This window comes from Mobula hypostoma, chromosome 2, assembly GCF_963921235.1.
Source record: "Mobula hypostoma chromosome 2, sMobHyp1.1, whole genome shotgun sequence".
NCBI lineage: Eukaryota > Metazoa > Chordata > Chondrichthyes > Myliobatiformes > Myliobatidae > Mobula > Mobula hypostoma.
The window spans coordinates 55145487-55168424 of NC_086098.1; the positions used below are offsets into that span (position 1 = coordinate 55145487).

At 39.6% G+C, this 22938-nt stretch overlaps 1 protein-coding gene across 4 annotated transcripts in view; it reads left to right on the forward strand.

Annotated features, from left to right (window-relative positions):
* The window catches only part of LOC134340262 (CYFIP-related Rac1 interactor A), a 224575-nt gene that overhangs the window by 196198 nt on the left and 5439 nt on the right, over positions 1 to 22938 (forward strand). For all 4 annotated transcript variants that reach the window (XM_063037297.1, XM_063037286.1, XM_063037309.1 and 1 more), the window contains 9 exons: positions 5351 to 5429; positions 9516 to 9637; positions 10115 to 10220; positions 11243 to 11379; positions 11473 to 11550; positions 11643 to 11759; positions 14982 to 15061; positions 17827 to 17953; positions 21663 to 21733. In XM_063037297.1, coding sequence (XP_062893367.1) covers positions 5360 to 5429; positions 9516 to 9637; positions 10115 to 10220; positions 11243 to 11379; positions 11473 to 11550; positions 11643 to 11759; positions 14982 to 15061; positions 17827 to 17953; positions 21663 to 21733 — 908 coding nt within the window. In that variant the 5' untranslated portion in view covers positions 5351 to 5359. The remainder of the gene's footprint in view (positions 1 to 5350; positions 5430 to 9515; positions 9638 to 10114; positions 10221 to 11242; positions 11380 to 11472; positions 11551 to 11642; positions 11760 to 14981; positions 15062 to 17826; positions 17954 to 21662; positions 21734 to 22938) is intronic.

Sequence of the window (22938 nt, forward strand, 5' to 3'; positions counted from 1 at the left end):
AACTCAGGTCCTCCAGTCCCAGCAGCATCCTTGTAAATTTTCTCTTTCAACCTTATTTGCATCTTTCTTGTAGGTAGGTGATCAAAACTGCACACAATACTTTAAAAAAATGCCTCAGTATACAAATTCAATATAATATCCCATTGCCTGTACTCAATACTTTGATTTATGAAGTCCAGAGTGCCAAAAGCTGTCTTTGCGACCCGATCTCTCTGTTCCACCACTTACACTGAATTATGGACCTGTATTGCGAGATCCCTTTGTTCTACCACAGCCCTCGGTGATCTTCTGTTCACTGTGTAATTTCCACCCTAACTGCTTGCTGAAGCCTCTTTTGGCCATCTATTCCACCTGCATATTCAACTTGAAAAGGTCCAAGAGTGCAGTTTATGGTTTCGTTTTTCCTTATTCTGCACCCATTAAATTAAGTAATTGTTTCAAACAAATGAGTTAACTGTAATGTAACAGAAATTTACCAGTAGATAGAATAATTTAACAGAGAGATGGAGTTTGTGTTTTGCCTTCATTCAGGATAACAGATTTTGTTACTTTTGTGAATCTCAAAATCTTCATAAAAATTACCTTTGAATTATGAAAATACTGTAATGGAAATGTTCCTCCTCCTTTCCTCTAAATCTTCATGCTTTCTGTCTATCCAGATTTTCCTACCAGTTTAAAATTATCCTCTCAAATGGTTTTGAAGGATTTAGTCATCACTGAGTGATGACGGGAAGAATGAGCAGTGGTTCTGCAAGTGATTGTAAAGCAATTCTACAGGCAGACAAGCGAATAATTAGCAATCTGATCCAAAATAAATAAAGCAAAACCTAGAAATGTAGTGTGATCAAAGTTGCTTTTGGAGCAGTGCTGAGGAAATGCTGCACTGACACATATCATGTTTCAATTGACACATTAAATGTTCACCTGTTCTCTCAGGTGAATGTAAAACATCTCATCGTAACTTTTCAAAGAATTGCCCTGATTACCTGAGTAATATTATCTTTCATTGCAGCCAGTTGTCCATCATTATCTCATCACCGTTTGTGGAAACTGCACCACTTCAAGCGACTCCGCATCAAGTATTTTATTAGCTGTAAGACACATTTGCTGCCCTAATGATCTAACCAGTGCTATATAAATGTCAGGATTTCTTTGAAATGGTGATCATAGTGTGGGCTTTTATTTGGACAGAATTTTGTTCCTGGATTATTCTTCATGTGCTCAGATTTCCCAAATTTTTGTCACTGGTATCAGCATGCAAGGACTTAAATTTGTAATCAATTACTTAGAATGCATTTGATAATTGCATTTACTTGAACTTTCTGTCAAGCATGGAGTACAAAATAAAATGTTCAGTAGAGTGCAGGGGTAAAGCTCTACTCTATCGACTAGAATCTTGCCAATTCTCGACCAGGATTAGGAAGTATATGAGGGACATGCCCATGTGAAGTCCCCAGCTGCTCCTTGCCTTAGTTATTGCCTTTTCCTTAAACTGGAACCCAGCAGTTCACTCTGCACTAGTAATAGGATGACCATGAAACAGCCCTTGAAGATGTTCGCACAGGGTTTGTGAGCTAATATCTTGCATAGTCTAGCTGTTCCTACGTTGACAGATCCTGATGTCTAGAAGAGCACCGTACTGCCTGTACCCAAGCAAGCAACTTCTGTTTGGTCAACCTCAAGGAATTGACTGGAAATCACAGTCAGTTTGATCTAGTCCAGCTACTGATCCTCGACTACTTTATTCTTATTTGCCTCATTTGTCCATCTAATCTGGTATGAAACAATTTCTCCTTTACACATTAACTCCAGTGGTACACTGAACCTTACATAATCTTGTACCAGTGCTCCATCATTTCTGATAGGTAAGCCAGGCTTGACACAGTGCAGCATGGATGGGGATGCTTCTTCATGATAGATGAAACCCTGTCTTTCAGAAAATCCTTTGAAAATCTTCTAAAAATAAGATGAGTTCTTCCCTCAGCAATACTAAGTGAAGTAGTAATTATTGGTTCATTTGACTTATTGTCTGAAGGATCCTAACAAATCATGTTTTCCTGCCTTGCCACAATGAATACATTTGTGATGTTTTCTCATGTTGCCTTAAAAAATTAGAACATGGTGACTTGTAAGACTTTCTGAGCTCCTTAAATACCAGAAATAGTCCTACTCCAGCTCCATTCATCTTCTTTAAATGTCTCTAAAATTGCTAATTGTCCTGAACTTCAGTTTTTGTTCATATCAAAGTAATTTGTTTATTGACCCTTGTACAAGTCCTCATACTCCACACAAGAAGACACTGCATCATATTTGTTGCAGACAGTAAATTTCTCTAACACATACACACACAATTGCTGGAGGAACTTAACAGGTCAGGCAGCATATATGGAGAGAAGTAAACAGTCAACGATTAGGCTGAGACCCTTCATGAAGCTGAAGCCACTTTGCCTCTATAGACTCTGTGTCCATCTCCTGACTAAATACAGATGCAAAAAATGCATTTAAGATCTCCTCCATCTGTTTTGGCTCCACGTATAGATTACCATTCTGATCTTCCAGTGGACCAATTCTCTCCTTTGCAATCCTTTTGCTCTTAATATAACTCTGGAATCCTTTTGGATTCTCCTTCCACCTTGTCTGCTAAGGGGCAACTTCATGCCTTCTTTTAGACTTCCTGATTTCATTCTTAAGAGTTCTCTTCCAATTCTTATACTCCATAAGCACCTCATTTGTTCCTATCTGCCTGTACCTGAAATGCACCCGTTTTTTTCTTAACCAGGGCCTCAATATCGCTTGAAAACCAAGGTTCCCTACGCTTGTTATCTTTACCTTTTATCCTGACAGGCACATACAAGCTTCGTACTTTCAAAATTTCACCTTTGAAGGCCTTCCACTTACCAAGTACTCCTTTGCCAGAAAACAGCCTCTCCCAATCCACACTGCCAGATCCTTTCTGATACCATAAAAAATTGGCCTTTTGCTAATTTAGAAGCTCAACCTGCAGACTAGAGCTATCCTTTTCCATATTTACTTTGAAACTAATGGCATTGTAATCACTAGATGCAAAGTATTCACCTACACAAACTTCTGTCAGCTGTCCTGTTTCATTCCCTAACAACAGATCATGTATTGCATATTGTTGTTGGGACTTCTATGTACTTATTAAGAAAACTTCCCTGGACACTACTGACAAACTCTATCCCATGTAGTTCTTTCACAGTATGGGAGTCCTAGTCAATATGTTTAAAGTTAAAATCACCTACTAAAACAACTTGCAACGGTCTGTGATCTCTCTACAGATCTGTTTCTCTAAACTCCTCGGACTGTTGGGTGATATGTAATATACCCCATTAATGTGTTCATACCTTTCTTATTACTCAGTTCCACCCATGATGCCTCACTAAATGAGTTCTCCAGTCTGTCCTGGCTGAACACTGCTGTGACATTTTCTTTAACTAGTAAAGCCACCCCTCCTCCATTAATCCCTCCTGCTCTGTCACGTCTAAATCCAAGGAACTCTGGAATATTGAACTGCCAGTTCTGCCTCTCCTGAAACCATTTCACTTATGGCTACAATATCATAATTCCAGATGTTAATCCATGTCATCTGAGCTCAGCTCAATTGAGTATAAGAGCAAAGAGGTCCTTCTGCAGCTGTACAGGGCCCTGGTGAGACCACACCTGGAGTACTGTGTGCAGTTTTGGTCTCCAAATTTGAGGAAGGACATTCTTGCTGTTGAGGGAGTGCAGCATAGGTTCACAAGGTTAATTCCCGGGATGGCGGGACTGTCATATGTCGAAAGATTGGAGCGACTGGGCTTGTATACTCTGGAATTTAGAAGGCTGAGAGGGGATCTTATTGAAACATCTAAGATTATTAAGGGATTGGACAAGCTGGAGGCAGGAAGCAGGTTCCTACTGATGGGTGAGTCCAAAACCAGAGGCCACAGTTTAAGAACTAGGGGTAGGCCATTTAGAACGGAGTTGAGGAAAAACTTTTTCACCCAGGGAGTGGTGGATATATGGAATGCTCTGCCCCAGAAGGCTTTGGAGGCCAAGTCTCTGGATGCTTTCAAGAAAGAGATGGATAGAGCCCTTAAAGATAGCGGAATCAAAGGTTATGGGGATAGGGCAGGAACTGGATACTGATTGTGGATGATCAGCCATGATCACAGTGAATGGCGGTGCTGGCTCGAAGGGCTGAATGGCCTACTCCTGCACCTATTGTCTATTGTCTATCGTCTCAGCCTCCCAAATGATCTGGAGTTCATCTAGTTCCAGCTCCAACTCCTTACCCCAGAGTGTTAGAAGCTGCAGCTGGATGCACTTCTCGCAGGTGCAGTTGTCAGGGACACTGGAGGTCTCCCTGCCTTGCCACATCATGTAAGAAGAGCATAATCTTTCCTGCTTGTACTTTACGTAGAGTTTTTTTTTGCCTTCTCTGACTGAAGCCTCAAAGAGCTAAAGCCTTAAAAACCCCACTCTAACACTGATCACTCCAATGATGATTGCTCTAACAATGGCCATTCCGCTTGCCCCTGCCTTACTTTACTTTGTTCTTGACAATCAATCCCAAACACTGATTGGCTCCTGCTCAAAGCGCCAAACTGCCCCAATTGGCTGCCTTTTCTACTCAATTGGCAAACCTGAGTGAACTATATATTCTCAGACTTCCAATTTCCAGTTGTACATTGCTCATAGCTCCAAACTGCTGCAAGTTGTTGCCTTTTCTACTTAATCGGTGAACTACATCTTCTCAGGCTTATGACCTCTGGGCACTGTTCAAAGATTTTGAGCTCAGCAATTTGCAGGACACTTCTGCAAACCTGTCTTTGAGTTCACATCTGCCATTTAATCTCTTGCATCTGGAGTAATCAATTGTTTCTTCCTTTGCTGTCAGTTGCATCATAAATGGAACTGCCATCTTATGTTTCAGGTTAAAAGGTAATAGTGGCAACTGATTCACAAACTAATTTCATGACACTAGGTAAGGTTTGCTGTCATTTACTTGATGTTTTTTTGTTTTGCTTTGACTAAATAATTATTTCTATTAAGCCACATTAAAGATGGAATCACATCCTGCTTTGTATTTTCTGATGGAGTTCTTAAGTTCTCAGCAAATTTTGTTTAAAAAGAACATTCCTGTTACAATTTGTATGTATAACAAAATACAAAATGATCACAATGAACTTAATATGCTCTAATTATTTTTATTGACTTTTGTTGTGGAAATGTGCTTTCAAATAGTAATTTTATCTATATTGTTCTCATGTTCAGATTGAATGCAGTTCTTGTTCATTGTCATACATTGTTTAATGTTTATTTGTATTATGTGTTCTATTTTAACCAGGTTGCTGGGATGGGTAATCTGCTTAAGGTCCTAACCAGGGAGATTGAAAATTATCCGCACTTCTTCCTGGATTTTGAAAGTAAGTTGTTCTGCTTGGCAGCACGACTCCAAACCTACATTTCAGCTTGACACAAAATGTGGTTTAGGAACAAAATACTTCTGGAAATTATTCACTTCTCTCAACAAAACAAAGTTGTTGGTATATTTCCCCTTCACATTCTCTCATTTTCACCGTAGTGCAGCTTTCTAGCTTTCTCTTCCCCTTTTCTCTCTTTCAAGAGCCAAATCAGGAATCTTCTAAAAGTTCTCACTTGCACAGAGTTTGATCAAGGCCAATATTTTTTCTTAACATAGAAGAAAAAACATAGAATAGTACAGCACAGTACAGGCCCTTCGGCCCACAATGTTGTGCCGACCCTCAAACCCTGCCTCCCATATAACCCCCCACCTTAAATTCCTCCATATACCTGTCTAGTAGTCTCTTAAACTTCACTAGTGTATCTGCCTCCACCACTGACTCAGGCAGTGCATTCCACACACTAACCACTCTCTGAGTAAAAAACCTTCCTCTAATATCCCCCTTGAACTTCCCACCCCTTACCTTAAAGCCATGTCCTCTTGTATTGAGCAGTGGTGCCCTGGGGAAGAGGCGCTTTGAAACTAAAAAGAAACTATTGCTCAGCTTTTTAATTGAACCATTCTGCAGACAATTGGGTGTGAAAGGAACTAAAATGATGTAAGTGTTGTAATATTGATCCTTCCCTAAATCTATTCTCCTATTTGGCGTTTGCTTCACAATGTAACTTGATGGTTCAACCAAGTATATTGATAGAATTTGTACTCAAAAATAGGAACTCAAAATGTAGAGTGTTGTGATGGTGTTATTCCAATTGGTGTGATTTGCAGGATAGTTCATTTAACTTAGTTTTATGAAACTGGCAGATTAAAAACTTTGACTCTGGATTCTTTACATTTAAACTTATTTCCTGAAAACAGTTCTCCTCATTGATGTGCTTTTTGCAACAGGTTATGGCTTTCATCCTATTTAGCTTGATGCATTCTTCAGTAATTCAGAACATTGACCCATTTAGCCATAATCTGTTTTCTTATTCAAAGATAAATATTATAATGTGTTATTGAAGTTTATTAATCTTAGAGATATTTCAATTAGCTGATAAGATTTATATAGTGAGTAATTTTGTATGCATTCAATGTCCCTTATGTTTAACTTGGAAAATGGTGTGTTAGTTTACATTAGATCAACATGTATATGAAGGTTGTTGAGTTAATCATGGCAACACTTAGTTCCTCTCATGTCTCTGAAATGACATTGTGCAAAACTTAATTTTTTAAAACTAGGAATGCTCTGCTTTCTGTAATTAATGTTGATTTCTGAACTATATATATATTTATCATAAACTAACAAGACATCTAATACCATTTCGAGCAGATGTATCCTAGAGTGAGGATTATCCTTTGCCTCAGTTACCTTCAGCATCTAAATTTGCATTATTCAGTAAATTAGCAGAATTCCCAGAATTTATCCATTTAAATAGAAGCAAACTTGGGACTTCCATGCTTGACTGTACATGCATAGAAGTCTCAGCCTCGGTCACTGAAGATGTTGACATGCTACTTTTCATTGCCCCAGTGTACACCCTTTGCTGAGCAGATCTCCATCTTGCTGAATTCTCCGGCATGTAAACTTTAAGATCTTGCACCAGATTTTATTTATTTCAGGATCTAGGACAGAGTAGGCCCTTCTGGCCCTTCAATATTATATTCTATATTTTCCTTTATTTTTTTTTACTTTAAATTTAATTTTATTAGATTTTTAATTCTCTTATGAAGTTAGATTAGATTATGAGGACACGCAGTCCTCCTTTATTGTCATTTAGTAATGCATGCATTAAGAAATGATACAATATTCCTCCGGTGTGATATCACAGAAACACAGGACAGATCAAGATTGAAAAACTAACAAAAACCACATAATTATAACATATAGTTACAACTGTGCAACAATACCATAACAGGCCCTGGGCACAGTAAAAAAAAAGTTCAAAGTCTCTCGAAAGTCCCACATCTCATGCAGACGGGAGAAGAAAGAAAACTCTCCCTGCCATGCCCGACCACAGTCCGACTCTGAGTCGTCCGAAAACTTCGAGCTCCAATCAGCCCTCCGACACCGAGTACCGAGCACCATTTCTGTCGAACGTTTCAATCCCAGCCTCGGTCGCCAGCAGCAAGCAAAGCCAGGGATTTTGGGGCCTTCCCTCCAGAGATTCTCGTTTGCACAGTAGCAGCGGCAGTGAACCAGGCATTTCAGAAATTTCTCCAGATGTTCCTCTGTGCCTTCTCACGTCTGTCTCCATCAAATCAGAATTGTGCATGGCATCCTACTTACAAATACGATATCATTTCACCGGAGAGCTGTACGTTCAAGATTAAAAATTGTTGGCTACTAAAACTGTTGAAGGAGTTTTAGAATGGAGCTTCTGCATTGCATCATTTGGGACCATGATAACACTCAAGAGCCTTCTTCCTGGACTGTGTATTACCAGAGACCAATAAGATGGGGGTTTATTTCTTGATTAAGTGGGTGAGGGAGGGTGTAGAAATGAAGCCAGTGGAGTCAGTCATGATTGCTGCAGTGTTGTATTTGTGGAGAAAGTCCATTTGTTGTTGTGCATCTGGTAAAACAGAGACTTCTATTATTCAGCAAATGAGCTAATAATATTGTTGAAGTTTACAGTCAGCAAGTTAAAGGGAAAATTACAAGCATGAACACAAAGTAGATTTTTTTTAAGTGGATAAAAATGCTGCCAAATTACAGGATTTAAGATATTGTTATATTTTTAGTCAGGGCAGACACCAAACATTGTAGAATTATTTCAGATGATACCCAATGTACTGTGTTTCCTGATTATTTTTCCCCATCAGTGTTTTTTGAGCTCTGCAATTGCTCCCTCTTTTGATTTGATAATTTAGAGAGGGGACATGGAGCATATAGCTCTGGAGGGAAGAGGAGGGAGTAGGAACACAGTTATGGACAGGAGAGATAGGGAGCCTGCAGTTCTGGCTGGCAGGAGCTCGTATCTCAGGAAGAGAAAGGACCTGCAACTAGGGAGACAATGGGGAAGGAGCCAATGTTTCGAGAGAGGAGGGGAGGAAGAGCAGAGCCTATGAAGTGAGAGTTGCTGTATTGCAAGTTGTGGCTCAGGAGACGGTGGAAGGGGAGGCTTGCTGCCTGGAGCTCAATATCTAGTATAGATTAGATGGGGAATGTGGAGATAAAAGCGAAGCTGAGGTAGCTGGGAATTTGACATTGGATCTTCAAATGATGCATCACAGATACCATGAGGTGGGGGATGAGAGTGGGTTTATGTTTTGAACATAAGAGAATAGTCGAGGTAATGGTGCTGGAGTTTGACTGGGAGTCATAGCAGGTGATCCTATGTGATCTTGAGAGGATTGTTGCAAACATTGTTAGGGGTATGCAGTTCACAAACCATAACTGTGGTGAGAGGGTGATTGAATTGCTGTGTGCAAATGTCTCAAAGGCTTCAGGTGGATTGAAAAGTACACAGTTGAATTAGATACCACTGATAGAGTGCAAAAAGTATCCTGCTGGAGCAATCCAAGTCATTGACCATTCCTTTTTCTCCTCTGCAGTCTCTTGTATCTCCACTTTTAACATGGTCACATTTTGATTTGTTGGTGTTATTTAACTGAGCAAATGTTTCAGTAGTCTAGACTTGGAAGATCAATTGGATTTGTTCTGAATCTTTTGAGGCATGCATCTCCACTCTTTCCAACTTTGCTAGTGTTGAATGATGATTATTAAGTTATTTTTTTACACGTTGGCACTGATCTACTTAAATATTTTGCATTATTTGCACCTCGTCGTTATCTGATGATGCAGATACCAGTTTACATTTATATTATCCAAATACAAACATAAGCTATGTTTAAATGAAGGTAAGCAGACCAGATGAGTCTTTTGCTGAATGCATTCTTTAGCATAATGGTACTAAATGCAAAAATAACTAAAGCATTTTTCCTGAAATGTTAATTAATTCTCAATATCTGCACTTTAGTCCAAAATTTAACATGTAACAAAACAAAGTTTATTTGATCATCTATCTTTGTCATTTTTACATAGATGCACAGCCGACAGATGGAGAGCGAGAGATTTGGAATCAAGTAAATGCAGTTCTGCAGGATTCTGAAAGCATTCTAACTGAGCTGCAGGCCTATAAAGGGGCTGGTCAAGAAATAAGAGATGTACGCCAGCAAAACTAATTTATAAAGTGGTGATTTAACCCAAAGGGTGAAAATACAAATTGTTATTTTTTTGATTTCTGCATCATCCTGCTATTGTTTAGGATGCTATTTCTGCAGAAGCCTATCTAAACAAACATGCTTTTATTTCAGAATTTTCAAAGTTACATGGCTTGTTTTAAAAATACACTTCATTGGATTAACTGAGCTATTTGCACCTGCCCTTTGGAGAAATGTGATTAAAATTGTTTGTGAGTAATGTGCATCTTGGGGAAAAGTTCACATTTTAAAGTAACTGTGGTCATTTCAATCACTTAAAGAGTAGTCTAATTTTTTATTATATATTTCAATTATTTTATGAATAAAATAAATGTTGATCACATCTTGAATTTAATTTGGAAGTTTAATGTAGATATTAAAAACAAAGGCATGTAAAGCTGGTATATTCCTGTGGTGCAGCATGTTTTTGTGTCTCCCCAGGCAATTCAAAACTCAGGTGATGATCAGCTTCAGGACAGAGCATGGAATTCAGTGTGTCCCCTGGTTGGGAGACTCAAGAGGTTCTATGAATTCTCCATAAGATTGGGTAAAGACAGATTTTTTTTTTGTCTCTACACCATTTAGGAGAGGGGAAATCTGCTTTGCTACTTTGTGTCTCTGACAGAGATGCCTTCAGTAATGGTGTTCTGTGGAGCATCCCAAGTAACACTGATGAAGGACTAGACTTTGTTCAGAAATCCCTCTTGGGGCCATACAACACCACATCCTGCTGGTCATTAAGTACCTGTTTGTACTGGATGGCAGCATTGACAAAGTATATTTGAGACAGGTTTTCCATACTGGGTTTGCAGGCCAGGCCCGGGGGTCACATATGCAAGCTGACAGTCAACTATCACAACTTTGGCTTCAGAAAATCTTGTTCCTGAAAGCAGGAAACATTCTAATAAACATCAAGTATTCCACACCTAAAATTTACATGTGCATATCATTTAATGCTGTTTTGGGAAGTTCAGACCAGCCACTCTGGTTAATTTGCAGCTTTCCCAAAGTTTGCCCAAAGTAGATGGAGCTCGTCAGCCTGGGAAGGCAGTCCATCTAAGGGAGGGAAACTCTGATTTCAAACCTCCGCTGCCTTGCGGCTATACCCACTCATGGGAGAGGCTTTAGGAGTAAACCCCGAGGACAAATCCAGGGCTGGAGTCCCTAAGGCAGTCCGATGTTGCCTTCAACCTCATTCTGCCAACTCATACAACGACACTGGTGCCAAGCTGTATCAGCCCTTGCCCTTCCCTTGGACAACATCGGTGTCGTGGAGAGGGGAGGCTTGCTGCATGGGCAACTGCCAGCCTTCCATACAATCTTGCCCAGGCCTGCACCCTGGAGAGGACACTCCAGCGTCGCCTCACCGCGACGGTCGCAAGACGTTCTAGGCGCAGATCCATGGTCTCGCGAGACTAATGGATGCCACCACCACCACTTTGCCCAAAGTAGAGATGCAAATAACCAGAATTCCTGAAGCTCATTTCACTATAATTAGACTTAGATTTAGTTTTCAGTTAGAATATACAAGCCTCCATTTCCTTATTTGTGTCTGTGTTCTCAATGCAGAAAAAGCATTACAAAGCCTTTTAGAGACTTTGACGTATCCACCCTACACACCAACTCAGCATCTGGAACGGGAGCAAGCTCTGGCCAAGCAGTTTGCAGAGATTCTGCATTTTACTCTCCGCTTTGATGAACTCAAGGTCAAAAAGCATTCAGCAACTCAAACTTGCAATTTTTTTTAACTACAATGCAGAAATAACATTGAAATATATCTTCCTTTTGTTCTATTCTAGATGAAAAATCCAGCCATCCAGAATGACTTTAGTTACTACCGACGGACAATAAATCGCAACAGAATTAACAATATGCATGTGAGTGCAAGTATTCCATAGCCAACTTATGATTAGTGAATTAACTTTATTTGGCTTTATGTAAAATAACTGTTCCTTTTTTGTTTACACAGTTAGATACTGAGAATGAAGTAAACAATGAAATGGCCAACAGAATGTCCTTATTTTACGCAGAAGCAACACCAATGCTTAAAACGCTAAGCGATGCGACAACCAAGTTTGTATCAGAGGTATATATGCCAAATTAATTACTGCACTATGTAACGATTCACTTAATCAGAGCTGAAACTGTACCTTTTGTAACTGAGGAATTGTATGACTTTTCAGCAAGTCACATAACATTATGTTTCAAGTGATAAAGTGTATTGTGTTACTAGCAAGTGGATGAGTGAAAGTCATTGCTTAAGCTTGCTTTTATGTAAAGAGAAGAACAGATGGAGAAATAGTAACCGTAATCCCAGAGAGAGAAATAAGTAGTGATACATTGGATAGATTATTTGCTGGTTGCTCTTACAAACTTTTGAGTAGCCAATAACAGATTCTTTAGAAGGTCACTCTCAGGGGAAATAGTCAGAGACTGACAGCAAATAAATTCTTCTACTCTCCACTTTGTACTCTTTAAACCTGCAGTGAAAAGGGGAATGGAAGGAAGTTTGGCCAAGATTTCCAATGGAGGATGATAGTGACACATTCATTACTATCGGGCAGTAAGTCAATTGCCAACTTCCTTCTTCCACACTTGCACAGTTATAGATCTGAGAGTTGCCCTCTGTTGCCTTGCTGTTGCATGGCTAAACTGTACTGATATGTCAGGCGACACTGATGGAGTGTAGCTAACTGATGAGCTGCCTATTAAGCATTGAAGAAAATATTTGGAGACAGACATTCCTGTGTTAAGTGCATTTTTAACAATGTGTGAAGTCTAAGTACAGCATTTTTGTAAGATACAAGTTTTCAGTACTAGAGTCAGAATTTATTTCCTAAAGATCTTAACAACTGAGGAAAAAATATAACTATTAAGAAATGCAATATTATTTAACATTTTCTATTTTCATCTCATGATTTTCTCAAATCTATCTACCTTTTCCTTTCCGTATTTAGGTTTTAGTAAGTTAGTCCCTGATTAAGACTTTTGGTCTGATTCATTGAGTAGAGGTGATATTTCATGTTTGATTCCACTGTGGAGGATGGCTTTCTGTTCTTGTTCTTTAATTAGTGCAAATCCCAACACAGACACCCACAAACTCTGTGGAGAAATGTAACTATTAAACTGAAGTGCCATTCATTTGCTGGGACTGCAAAATCTGGGCCATGAAACTTAGTTAAATATTGAAACCATTTAATGATGAAGTCTATTTAATTATTAATGTGCCATTTTCTCTCTCCCCGTATAAAAAGTGGATAAAATTATGCATGTAGGTAACTACTACTGCAATGGGCATTGCCATTAAATTTATATTATCAAGAAATTCCCCTTCTCAGGCATGCTTGTGCATTATAATTATTTCTCCATTAATCAGGGTGGGATCAATGTGATAAACCACTAAACTATTGCTTTGAACAAAACTGACTTAATGAAGTTAGCTACTGCTAACATCATTTGCTGTTTTTTTAAAAATAGAATAATACTTAAACTACTGGACAAAATTATTACCATTGATGGAGTTCTTTTTGTTGCAATCTCAATGCTGCAGTATTGGGAGAAATAGCATTCTGGAACTAGGAATCCTGACCTATTAACATAGGTGAAGAGCTGGCATTTATTGCTCTGTTTACAGATGGAGTCGTTCAAGCAGAGAAACACATTGGCCTTCATTAATCAGAAAATTGAGTACAGGAGATAGGATGTTATGTTGAAATTGTACAAGACATTGGTGAGCTTAACTTGGAGTATTGTGTGCAGTTTTGGTCACCTACCTACAGGAAAGATGTAAATAAGGTTGGAAGAGTCCAGAGAAAATTTACAAGGATGTTGCTGGGTCTGGATGACCTGAAAAATTGAATAGGTTAGGACTTTATTCCTTGGAGCATAGAAGATTGAGAAGAGATTTGATAGAGGTATACAAAATGCTATAGCAGGCTTTTTCCACTGAGGTGGGGTGTGACTTCAACCAGAGGTCATGGGTTAAGCTTGAAAAGTGAAAAGTTTAAGGGGAACATGAGGGGAAATTTCTTCACTTGCAGGATCATGAGAGTGTGGAATGAGCTGCCGGCATAAGTGGTGCATGCAAACTCGATTTCAATGTTTAAGAGAGGATTGGATAGATACATGGTTGGCAGAGGAATGGGGGGCTCTGGTCCCCGGTGCAGGTGGAAGAGCCTGTTTCTGTGCTATACTTTTATATGGCTATAAACAGGTCTGCCACGTCTGTGCTGACAATGAAGTACCCATCTATGCTAGTCCAATTTGCTAGGCAATTTGTTCTGTACTTTCTGAGCATTAATGATCCCAGTGTTTTTCTAGTTACTTAAATGTTGTGAATAGCAGCCTCCGCCTCCACCTCCCAATCAGGTAATGTGTTCCAGTTTCAAGCCATCCTCTGGATGAAAATATTCTATCTCAGATCTTTTCTAAAGCCCTTGCCTTTATCCTAAATCTGTGCTCTCTAGCTTCAGATTCTTGACCTTGTGAATGTAGTAATGAGCTGCTAACTTGACAGCTGTTGCTAGGGATGTCATGATTCACACAGAAAAATCAGTGTGGCTTGCCAATATCCTTTAGAAATCAACTCGCCCTCTATAGTTAATATGTGATTCCGTATCCTTAAGTACCTCTCTGAAATGGCCTAGAAGTCATCGCAACATTACAACTATTTAGGATGAGCCTTGTCAGCAATATCCACTGCCTGTGAATAAGTGAACTTCGATTAGACTACCTTGTGAATCAGAACTAGGGATTTCATTAAGTTTACTGTTTTGATTTGCTTGCATTTTACTTGTATGGAATTTTATCCACAATCAGTATCAGATTTGGTATAACATAACTGTAAACTTTATAAAGGAAACAGGGCTTCAAGTGATGTTTTGCATGGATAATTATTTGCATGTCTTTATTGGAAATAAGCAACAATAGATTAACAGGCAGAAAATTAAAACTGCTCTGAGTGCTGCCAAAATAGAGAGTTTTCTATTAAGTATACAACCTAATTTTGAATTTTGATATCAGCAATGAATTTTCATTTCAGTTCACTTATGTGCACCTGAATAGTGGACCAAAGTCAAAGCCGCAGATTTGTAGATTAATATAGATAATTAGAGAGCTGATGAATACTACATTCTGATCCATTTTGACGAGCATTTTGACTATTTTTATTCACACTACTTATAATTGTCCAGCTGGCATATTTTCCAGGTAGAACTGAACCCTGCAATGGTGAGCAATTAGTGCATTGTTGTACAACGCTCAGGATTGTGGGTGTGCTTTGAAATATAATTGCATTAATGTATTTCAGAACAAGACTCTGCCTATAGAAAATACAACTGACTGTTTAAGCACAATGGCAAGCATATGCAAAGTCATGCTTGAAACACCGTAAGTATGATCCACAAATCGTGAGTACTTTATATTCATGAATTATTATGCTATCTGTTCAGGATAGTCTAATCATTACATTTGAGATCCTATTACATTTATTGCCTGCGCCTGTCTCAATCAGAAAATCTATATAAATAGCAGTGAATTTATTGGAGTTGCTTTTTATATCTCCAAAAGTTGATTTTGTAGAGAGGAGCTGTTGCATAATGAGATTTGTTGGGTATCTTTCAAGACTGCACTGGTAATGTGTGGGATCTGTGACACTCTTCTGCATCCTGTGCCATATAAATAGTCTGCCATGGCAACAGCAATTATTTACTTATGTTTCCGGTTTAAAATATTGAGCTGATAGATATTTATCAGTAGATCTAGACAATAACTTAGTTTTAATTCATTAATGAGGCATGGGTGTGGTAAAATGGTATATATTTAATATCCCTTCTGATTGAAGGAAGCTGTCAGTCACTATCTTGAATGCCGCAATGCTTGTGTTGCAAGTACTCTGTGATTTAGGTAGAAGATTCTGGTGATTTAACCCAGTTCAATCAACGAGCTGAGTATATTTCCAATTTAGAAGACCAGAGAAATTTAAATGTGTAACACGGAAGTAATTTACTTGTCCAACCACAAACAAAAGAAAATCTGAGATGCTGGAAAGCCAAGCAACACACACAAAATGCTGGAGGAACTCAGTAGGTCAGGCAGCATCTATGGAAAAAGGGTATAGTTGACATTTCGGGCCAAGACCCTTCATCAGGACTCGAGAAAAAAAGATGAGTCAGATTTAGAAGGTGGCGGGAGGGGAAGAAGAAACACAAGGTGATAGATGAAACCGGGAAGGGGGCAGGATGTAGCCTCCAACCTGATGGCCGATTTCTTAAACTTCCGGTAATCCACCGCCACCACCCCAACCATTCCCCCTTCCCATTTCCTCTCACCTTATCCTTACTTGTCCATCACCTCCCTCTAGTGTTCCTCCCTGCTTTTTTTTCTTCCATGGCCTTCTGTCCTCTCCTATCATATTCCCCCTTGTCCAGCCCTGTATCTATTATCTATTTCACCAATCAACTTCCCAGCTCTTTACTTCTCCGGTTCCTGGTTTCACCTATCACCTTGTGTTTCTCCCTCCTGTTCCCCCCCCCACCCCACCCCCACCTTCTAACTCTGAATCCTCATCTTTTTTTCTCCAGTCTTGATGAAGGGTCTCGGCCTGAAATATTGCCTATACTCTTTGCCTGGCCTGGCCTGCTCAGTTCTTCCAGCATTTTGTGTGTGTTGCAGTAATTTACTTGTATTGACGATGATAGAGAAGTGCTAATGTTTATTATTCATTATTGTAAAGATAGTTTTCAATAGCAAAGTCAAAGTAAAAGTTATTAAAATACTTATGTTATCATATAATACCTGGAGTTTAATTTTCTTGCAGGCATTTACAAGAAAATATATGCAGTAGAATTTATGAAAAACTACATAAAAATGAGCAAACAACCATGTGCAAAGGCAAAATGTGCATAAAAGTAAATAGATAATTAAATAAAGCTGAGAACATGAGTTGTAGAGTCCTTGAAAGTGAACCTGTAGGTTATGAAATCAGTTCTGAGTTTGAGGAGAGTGAAGCCTGATGGTTGTAGGGTGATAACTGTTCCTGAATCTGGTGGTGTAGGACCTAAGGCTTCTGTACGTCCTGCTTGATTGTAGTAGTGAGAAGAGAGCATGGCTGGGATGGTGGGAGTTCTTGATGATAGATGTTGCTTTCTTTTGGCAGTGCTCCTTATAATTGTGCTCAATGGTGGGAAGGGCTTTTCCTGTGATGGACTGGGCTGTGTCCACTACTTTCTGTAGACTTTTTCATTCCTTGTTACTATACCAGGCTATGATGCAACCATTCAGGATACATTCCACTGTGCATCTGTAGAAGTCTGTCAAATTTTGGTAACATGGTGAACCTACGCAAATTTCTAAGCAAGTAATGGCACTGTTGTGCCTTCTTTGTAATGACAATTGCATGCTGGTCCTATGGCAGATCCTGTAATATATCACCAGGGAATTTAAAATTATTGATCCTCTTCACCTCCAATCCCCTAATAAGGACTGGTTTGTGGACATGTGCTTCTTTATCCTGTAGTAGATAATCAGCTCTTTGGTTGTGCTGACGTTGAATGAGAGGCTGTTGTTTCACCATTCAACCATTTCAATCTCCCTCCTATATATGCAGATTCATCACGAACTTCGATTTGGCCAAATACAATGTGGTTGTCAGCAAACTTAAATACAGCATTGGAGTTGTATTTAGACACACAATCATAGGGATAAAGTGAGTAGAGCAGGGGGCTAAGCCCACAGCCTTGGGATACACATGTGCTGATGGAGATTGTGGAGAAGATGTTGTTGCCAATCCATACAGACTGGGGTTTGCACGTGAGGAAATTGAGGATCTAGTTGCACAGGGAGGTGTCAAGGCCTAGGTCTTGAAACTTAGTGATGAGTTTCATGGGGATGATGGTGTTGAATGCTGAGCTGTAGTGAGTGAAGAGCATTTTAACATGCCATCTTCATAGTCCAGATTTAGTACCAGAGCTGAGTGAAGGGTCAATAAAATTTCATCCAAATTAGAGCAGATCCAGATTAATCTTCAGGCAGGAGTTGATAGGCTGCATGACTAACCTCTGAAAGCACTTTATCACAGTGGATGAAAGTGTTTCTGGGCAATGCAGGTTACCACATTCTTATTGAGCTTTATCTTTTTTCATCCTTTTAAACAGGGAGTACAAGAGCAGGTTCACCAATGATGAAACTCTGTTGTTCTGTATGAGAGTGATGGTGGGCGTCATCATCCTTTACGATCATGTACACCCTGTGGGAGCATTTGCAAAAACATCAAAAATTGACGTAAGTAAATTCATACTGGAGAAAGTAACTCTGACTTATTATACTAAATAACAACGAGAAGTAGCAATGTTATACAAGGTTAATGATTTTATTAGGTTTTGAAATAAAGGGTAATATTCTACATTGAATTTTACATAACACCTTTGCTGCCATCTAATTTATCAGCTCAGAAAATGCCTGTTTGCATAGTGTGAAGCTCTTTGTAACTGATTTTTTTTGGTTAGATCCTGCAAGCATTATCAAGTAAGCTTCAGTACTGCACTCTGTAGTCAGTCCATGGACTGTTCTAACATCTGACCTTGATTCTAAGCTGGCCATTTTCCCTCATGTTAAATTGAAGGCTTTTTGGAATTTATCTCACACCATGACATTGGGCTCGCATTCAATAGCATCAACTCAACTGATGGTGATATTCTTGTCCTCTATCGGTTATTCTAGCTATTTCAGATTGTCTTCTATGACATTCTGCTGCAGTGTGGTTGTTTTTTCTTCTCACGTGGCAGGCCTTATTAAAAGCAGGGCATAGAACTCCTGCGTCTTTGGGGGTTTGTTAACGTTGTCACCAAAGCAGTTGCTGTGGTCTTTGGGGTCGCCTAACTTCAGGTATTGGACACATTCTGGCCAGTTGCGTCCCAAGCAACTTGGAGTTGTACCCTCATGCACCCAGTCTGGAAAATATCTCACCAAATTTCTCCAAAGTTAAAATACCTTCATAAAGCAATTTCTCCTATATCCTTCAGTCTAAAGTGATGGTAGAGGAAGATGCATTAGGGACGTTTAAGAAACTTTTAAATAGGCACATAGATCGTAGAAAATTGGAGGGCTGTGTCGAAGGGAAGGGTTAGATTGATCTTAGAGTAGGTTATAAAGTCGGCACCATATCATGGACCAAAGGGCCGGCACTGTTCTGTAGTGTTCTATGTTCTACAGGGGGCTCTTAGGATGCATGTCCATAGAGTGGCAACACAGGTAGATAGGATGATAAAGATGTCATATGGCATGCTAGCCTTCAGTGCTCAGGGCATTAAGTATAAAGGGTGAGAAGTCATGGTGCAATTGTATAATACTTTAGTTAGGTCACACTTGGAGTATTTTGTGCAGTTGCCCCATTACAGGATGGATGTGGAAGCTTTAGCGAGGATGTTGAAGAGACGCCAGGACGTTGCCTAGTTGCTGCTTAAGTGTGAAGTGGTCCAAGGTTCACTCAAAGCTGCTGCACAGGTTAACAGTGTTGTTAAGACATATGGTGTGTTGGCCTTCATCAACTGGGATTGGGTTCAAGAGCTGTGAAGTAGTGTTACAGCTATACAAGACCTTAGTTAGACCCCACTTGGAATACTGCATCCATTTCTGGTCACCTCACTACAGGAAGGTTGTGGATACTATAGAAAAAATGCAGAGGAGATTTACAAGGGTGTTGCCTGGATTGGAGAGTGTGCCTTAAGAGAATAGATTGAGTGAACTTGGCATTTTCTCCTTGGATCGACAGAGGATGAGAGAGGTTACCTGATAGAGGTGTACAAGATGATGAGAGGCATTGATCGTGTGGATGGCCAGAGGCTTTTTCCCAGGGCTGAAGTGGCCAACACTAGGGGGCATGGTTTTAAGATGCATGAAATTAGGTGCAGAGGGGATGTCAGGGGTAAGTTTTTCCACACAGAGAGTGGGTGTGTGGAATGCACTACCAGCAAAGGTAGTAGAGGCAGATATGACTAAGTCTTTTAAGGGACTGTTGATAAGGGACTCCATGATAGGTACATGGAGCTTAGAAAAATAGAGGATTAGGCGGTAGGGTAATTCTAAGCAGTTTCTAGAATGGGTTACATGGTCGGCACAATGTTGTGGACCATTTTTTAACGTGCAAGGGGTAAGTTTAAAGGGAATCTATGGTCAAGTTTTTTTTAAGCACCAAGAGTGGTAAGTGCCTAGAACGGGTGGTGGTGGAGGTAGGTACACCAGCAATGTTTGAGAGGCATTTAGATAGACATATGAACAGGCAGGGAATGGAGGAGTATAGCAAGTACAAGCAGGTGAAACTATTTTTGATTGGCATGGTGTTTAGCACAAACATGCTGGACCAAAGGGTTTGTTCCTGTGCTATACTATTCTACATACATGTTCTATATCCAGCTTACTCATTGACTTTACAACCCTTCACGAGCTGTCTGGGGATTGAAACCAAAACAAGGAGAATCCAGGTTATGTGGACACACAAGACTACAGATGCTTGAATCAGGTTGCCAGGTTATGTAAGCTGAACGGAGTGCCCTTACTGTTTTCAATCGAGGCATGAGAGTGTTACTTTGAGGAGTTGGACAACATGGATGTATTTCTCATTGTGGCCTTTTATTTCATTTTGTGTTGCTTAATGCTTTGCGTTGAGCTTCATTGTGGTTTGCAAAATAAAAGATGAATCGAATTATAGAGTGTTTGAAGATGAGCCTAAAGTATGAAAAACACTTCTAACAATGCAGTAACCCAGTACCAATGCAATATGTTCTAGACCAGAGGTTCCCAATCTTTTTTGAAGTCATGGACCATAAAGCAAAGGGTTCATGGACGCCAGGGTGGGACCCCTGTTCTAAACTAAAGAGATGTGGCCTGCATGGGGCTGAAGAGGCTCAGCTAACAACTAGATGTTTTTTTTTCCAGCAGTGTGTGGCAGTGGGAAAGCTGCTGAGAAATCTGATCATCTGACCATATTTTTGTGCACTACTCAATATACCGCTATATAAAAAATGAGAGTAATGAAAATTGGGGTCTTCATGTACATCTGAATAGCCTATGCTGTCCCCAGGCCACTCATGAGGACTTCCAAGCTCTCTCCTTGTCTGCAAAACTTGCTTCAATGCAACCTGAATGCCCCCCTGAGGAGATTCAGATTGGAAACCAAGCTAAAGTAGGTCCACTGGTATTAATATTTAACTAGTTCTCTTTTGGGCTCCTGCCCTCCCCACCCCCAATGAATTCCCAAACTAGGCCCCCACCCATCATCTTAAATCAACTGACAACCGATCACTACCATGGGAAAGAGCACCGTTCCCCAGTCACTCCATTACCACAACCACCACAACACTAAACGTCAATTGCCCATTCACTCAACTCCCTGCTCCCATTGTGGACCTGACCAATCATGATCCTCCCAGACTTGACACCACACATATTTTACTTCATCCTTTATCATCTTGTGTTCTACTGAATTATATGTTGGTATGCCCTTGAACCAAATAGTTGACTGCCTGTGTCCCACCCATGTAATTCTGAACCAGTGACTTTCAGTCAGTTTCATCAAAAATGTCCCTAGGCTTTGAAATTCGTGCTATTACTTCAATTACATTGTTTGGGTCATGCAACATCCAGTATTACATGTACATAAAACACCATTTCATACATTTCTGATCCTTACATGCTGATCTGCTACTCAATTTTTGATTGATACACTTATAACAAAGTTTTCTTGCAGCTTTTCAAATTGTTAAATGAATATCTAGATCATTAATAGGGTATTGTGATTGCTATGAGTGAATTCTGAGATTTGTGTTATGATATTTCCATGGAATTTTAATAGAGTATCTTTGGCTTGAAACAAGTCTTTGAAGAGATTTTTGGCATAAATTCACCTGGAAAATTTAAAGCTTCAACAAACTTGCATTAAACTTAAAGCTTTTGAAAAACAATGGAACGCTCAACTGTTTCTGTTACATTTCAGATGAAAGGATGTATAAAAGTTTTGAAAGAACAGCCACCAAATAATGTTGAAGGCCTTCTGAATGCACTCAGGTAGGACCTACTTCTTCAGTCAAATGCATTTAGGGTCAGCCTTATTATATTCTGTATGTATTCCATATTTTGGCTTGCACATAATATTTCTCGCTGAAATGTGAGTGCAGTTTGCTTACCCTTTGGATGTCTTACAGTTCATTTCTTACATCTAGTCAGCTGTTTCGACCCCAAGGCACAAAATGAGCAAGTCACAATTTTTTTCCAATGTATGAAAAAAAATCTGTTGCATTAACATTGAGTGTCAAGTCCACTTACAAGCAAAATAATTGTTCAGTCCAAAATATCACTTGTAACAGAAATCTCTCATCATAGCTGGATGTTTTTATGAAGAAACATTTAAAATCAGTCACATTGATTTCTAGCTATTGTATTAGGACTGAAAATTGGAGTTACGATAAGCTGGAAACTCCATGTTTGGCAGAGGAGACTGAATGGCCTAATTCTGTCCTTATGTTTTATGGTCTATGTCTTATATTGAGTCTCTTAATATCTTCCCCATTCTTCACCACTCAAAGGCAGTTAGGTTCATTTTGAGGACTTACCATAGAACCATAGAAACTACAGTACAGAAACAGGCTCTTTGGCCCTTCTTGGCTGTGCCGAACCATTTTCTGCCTAGTCCCACTGACCTGCACACGGACCATATCCCTCCATACACCTCCCATCCATGTATCTGTCCAATTTATTCTTAAATGTTAAAAAAGAACCCGCATTCACCACCTCGTCTGGCAGCTCATTCCATACTCCCACCACTCTCTGTGTGAAGAAGCCCCCCCAATGTTCCCTTTAAACTTTTCCCCCCTCACCCTTGACCCATGTCCTCTGGTTTTTTTCTCCCCTTGCCTCAGTGGAAAAAGCCTGCTTGCATTCACTCTATCTATACCCATCATAATTTTATATACCTCTAACAAATCTCCCCTCATTCTTCTACGCTCCAGGGAATAAAGTCCTAACCTATTCAACCTTTCTCTGTAACTGAGTTTCTCAAGTCCCGGCAACATCCTTGTAAACCTTCTCTGCACTCTTTCAACCTTATTTATTTCCTTCCTGTAATTTGGTGACCAAAACTGAACACAATACTCCAGATTCGGCCTCACCAATGCCTTATACAACCTCATCATAACATTCCAGCTCTTATACTCAATACTTTGATTAATAAAGGCCAATGTACCAAAAGCTCTCTTTACGACCCTATCTACCTG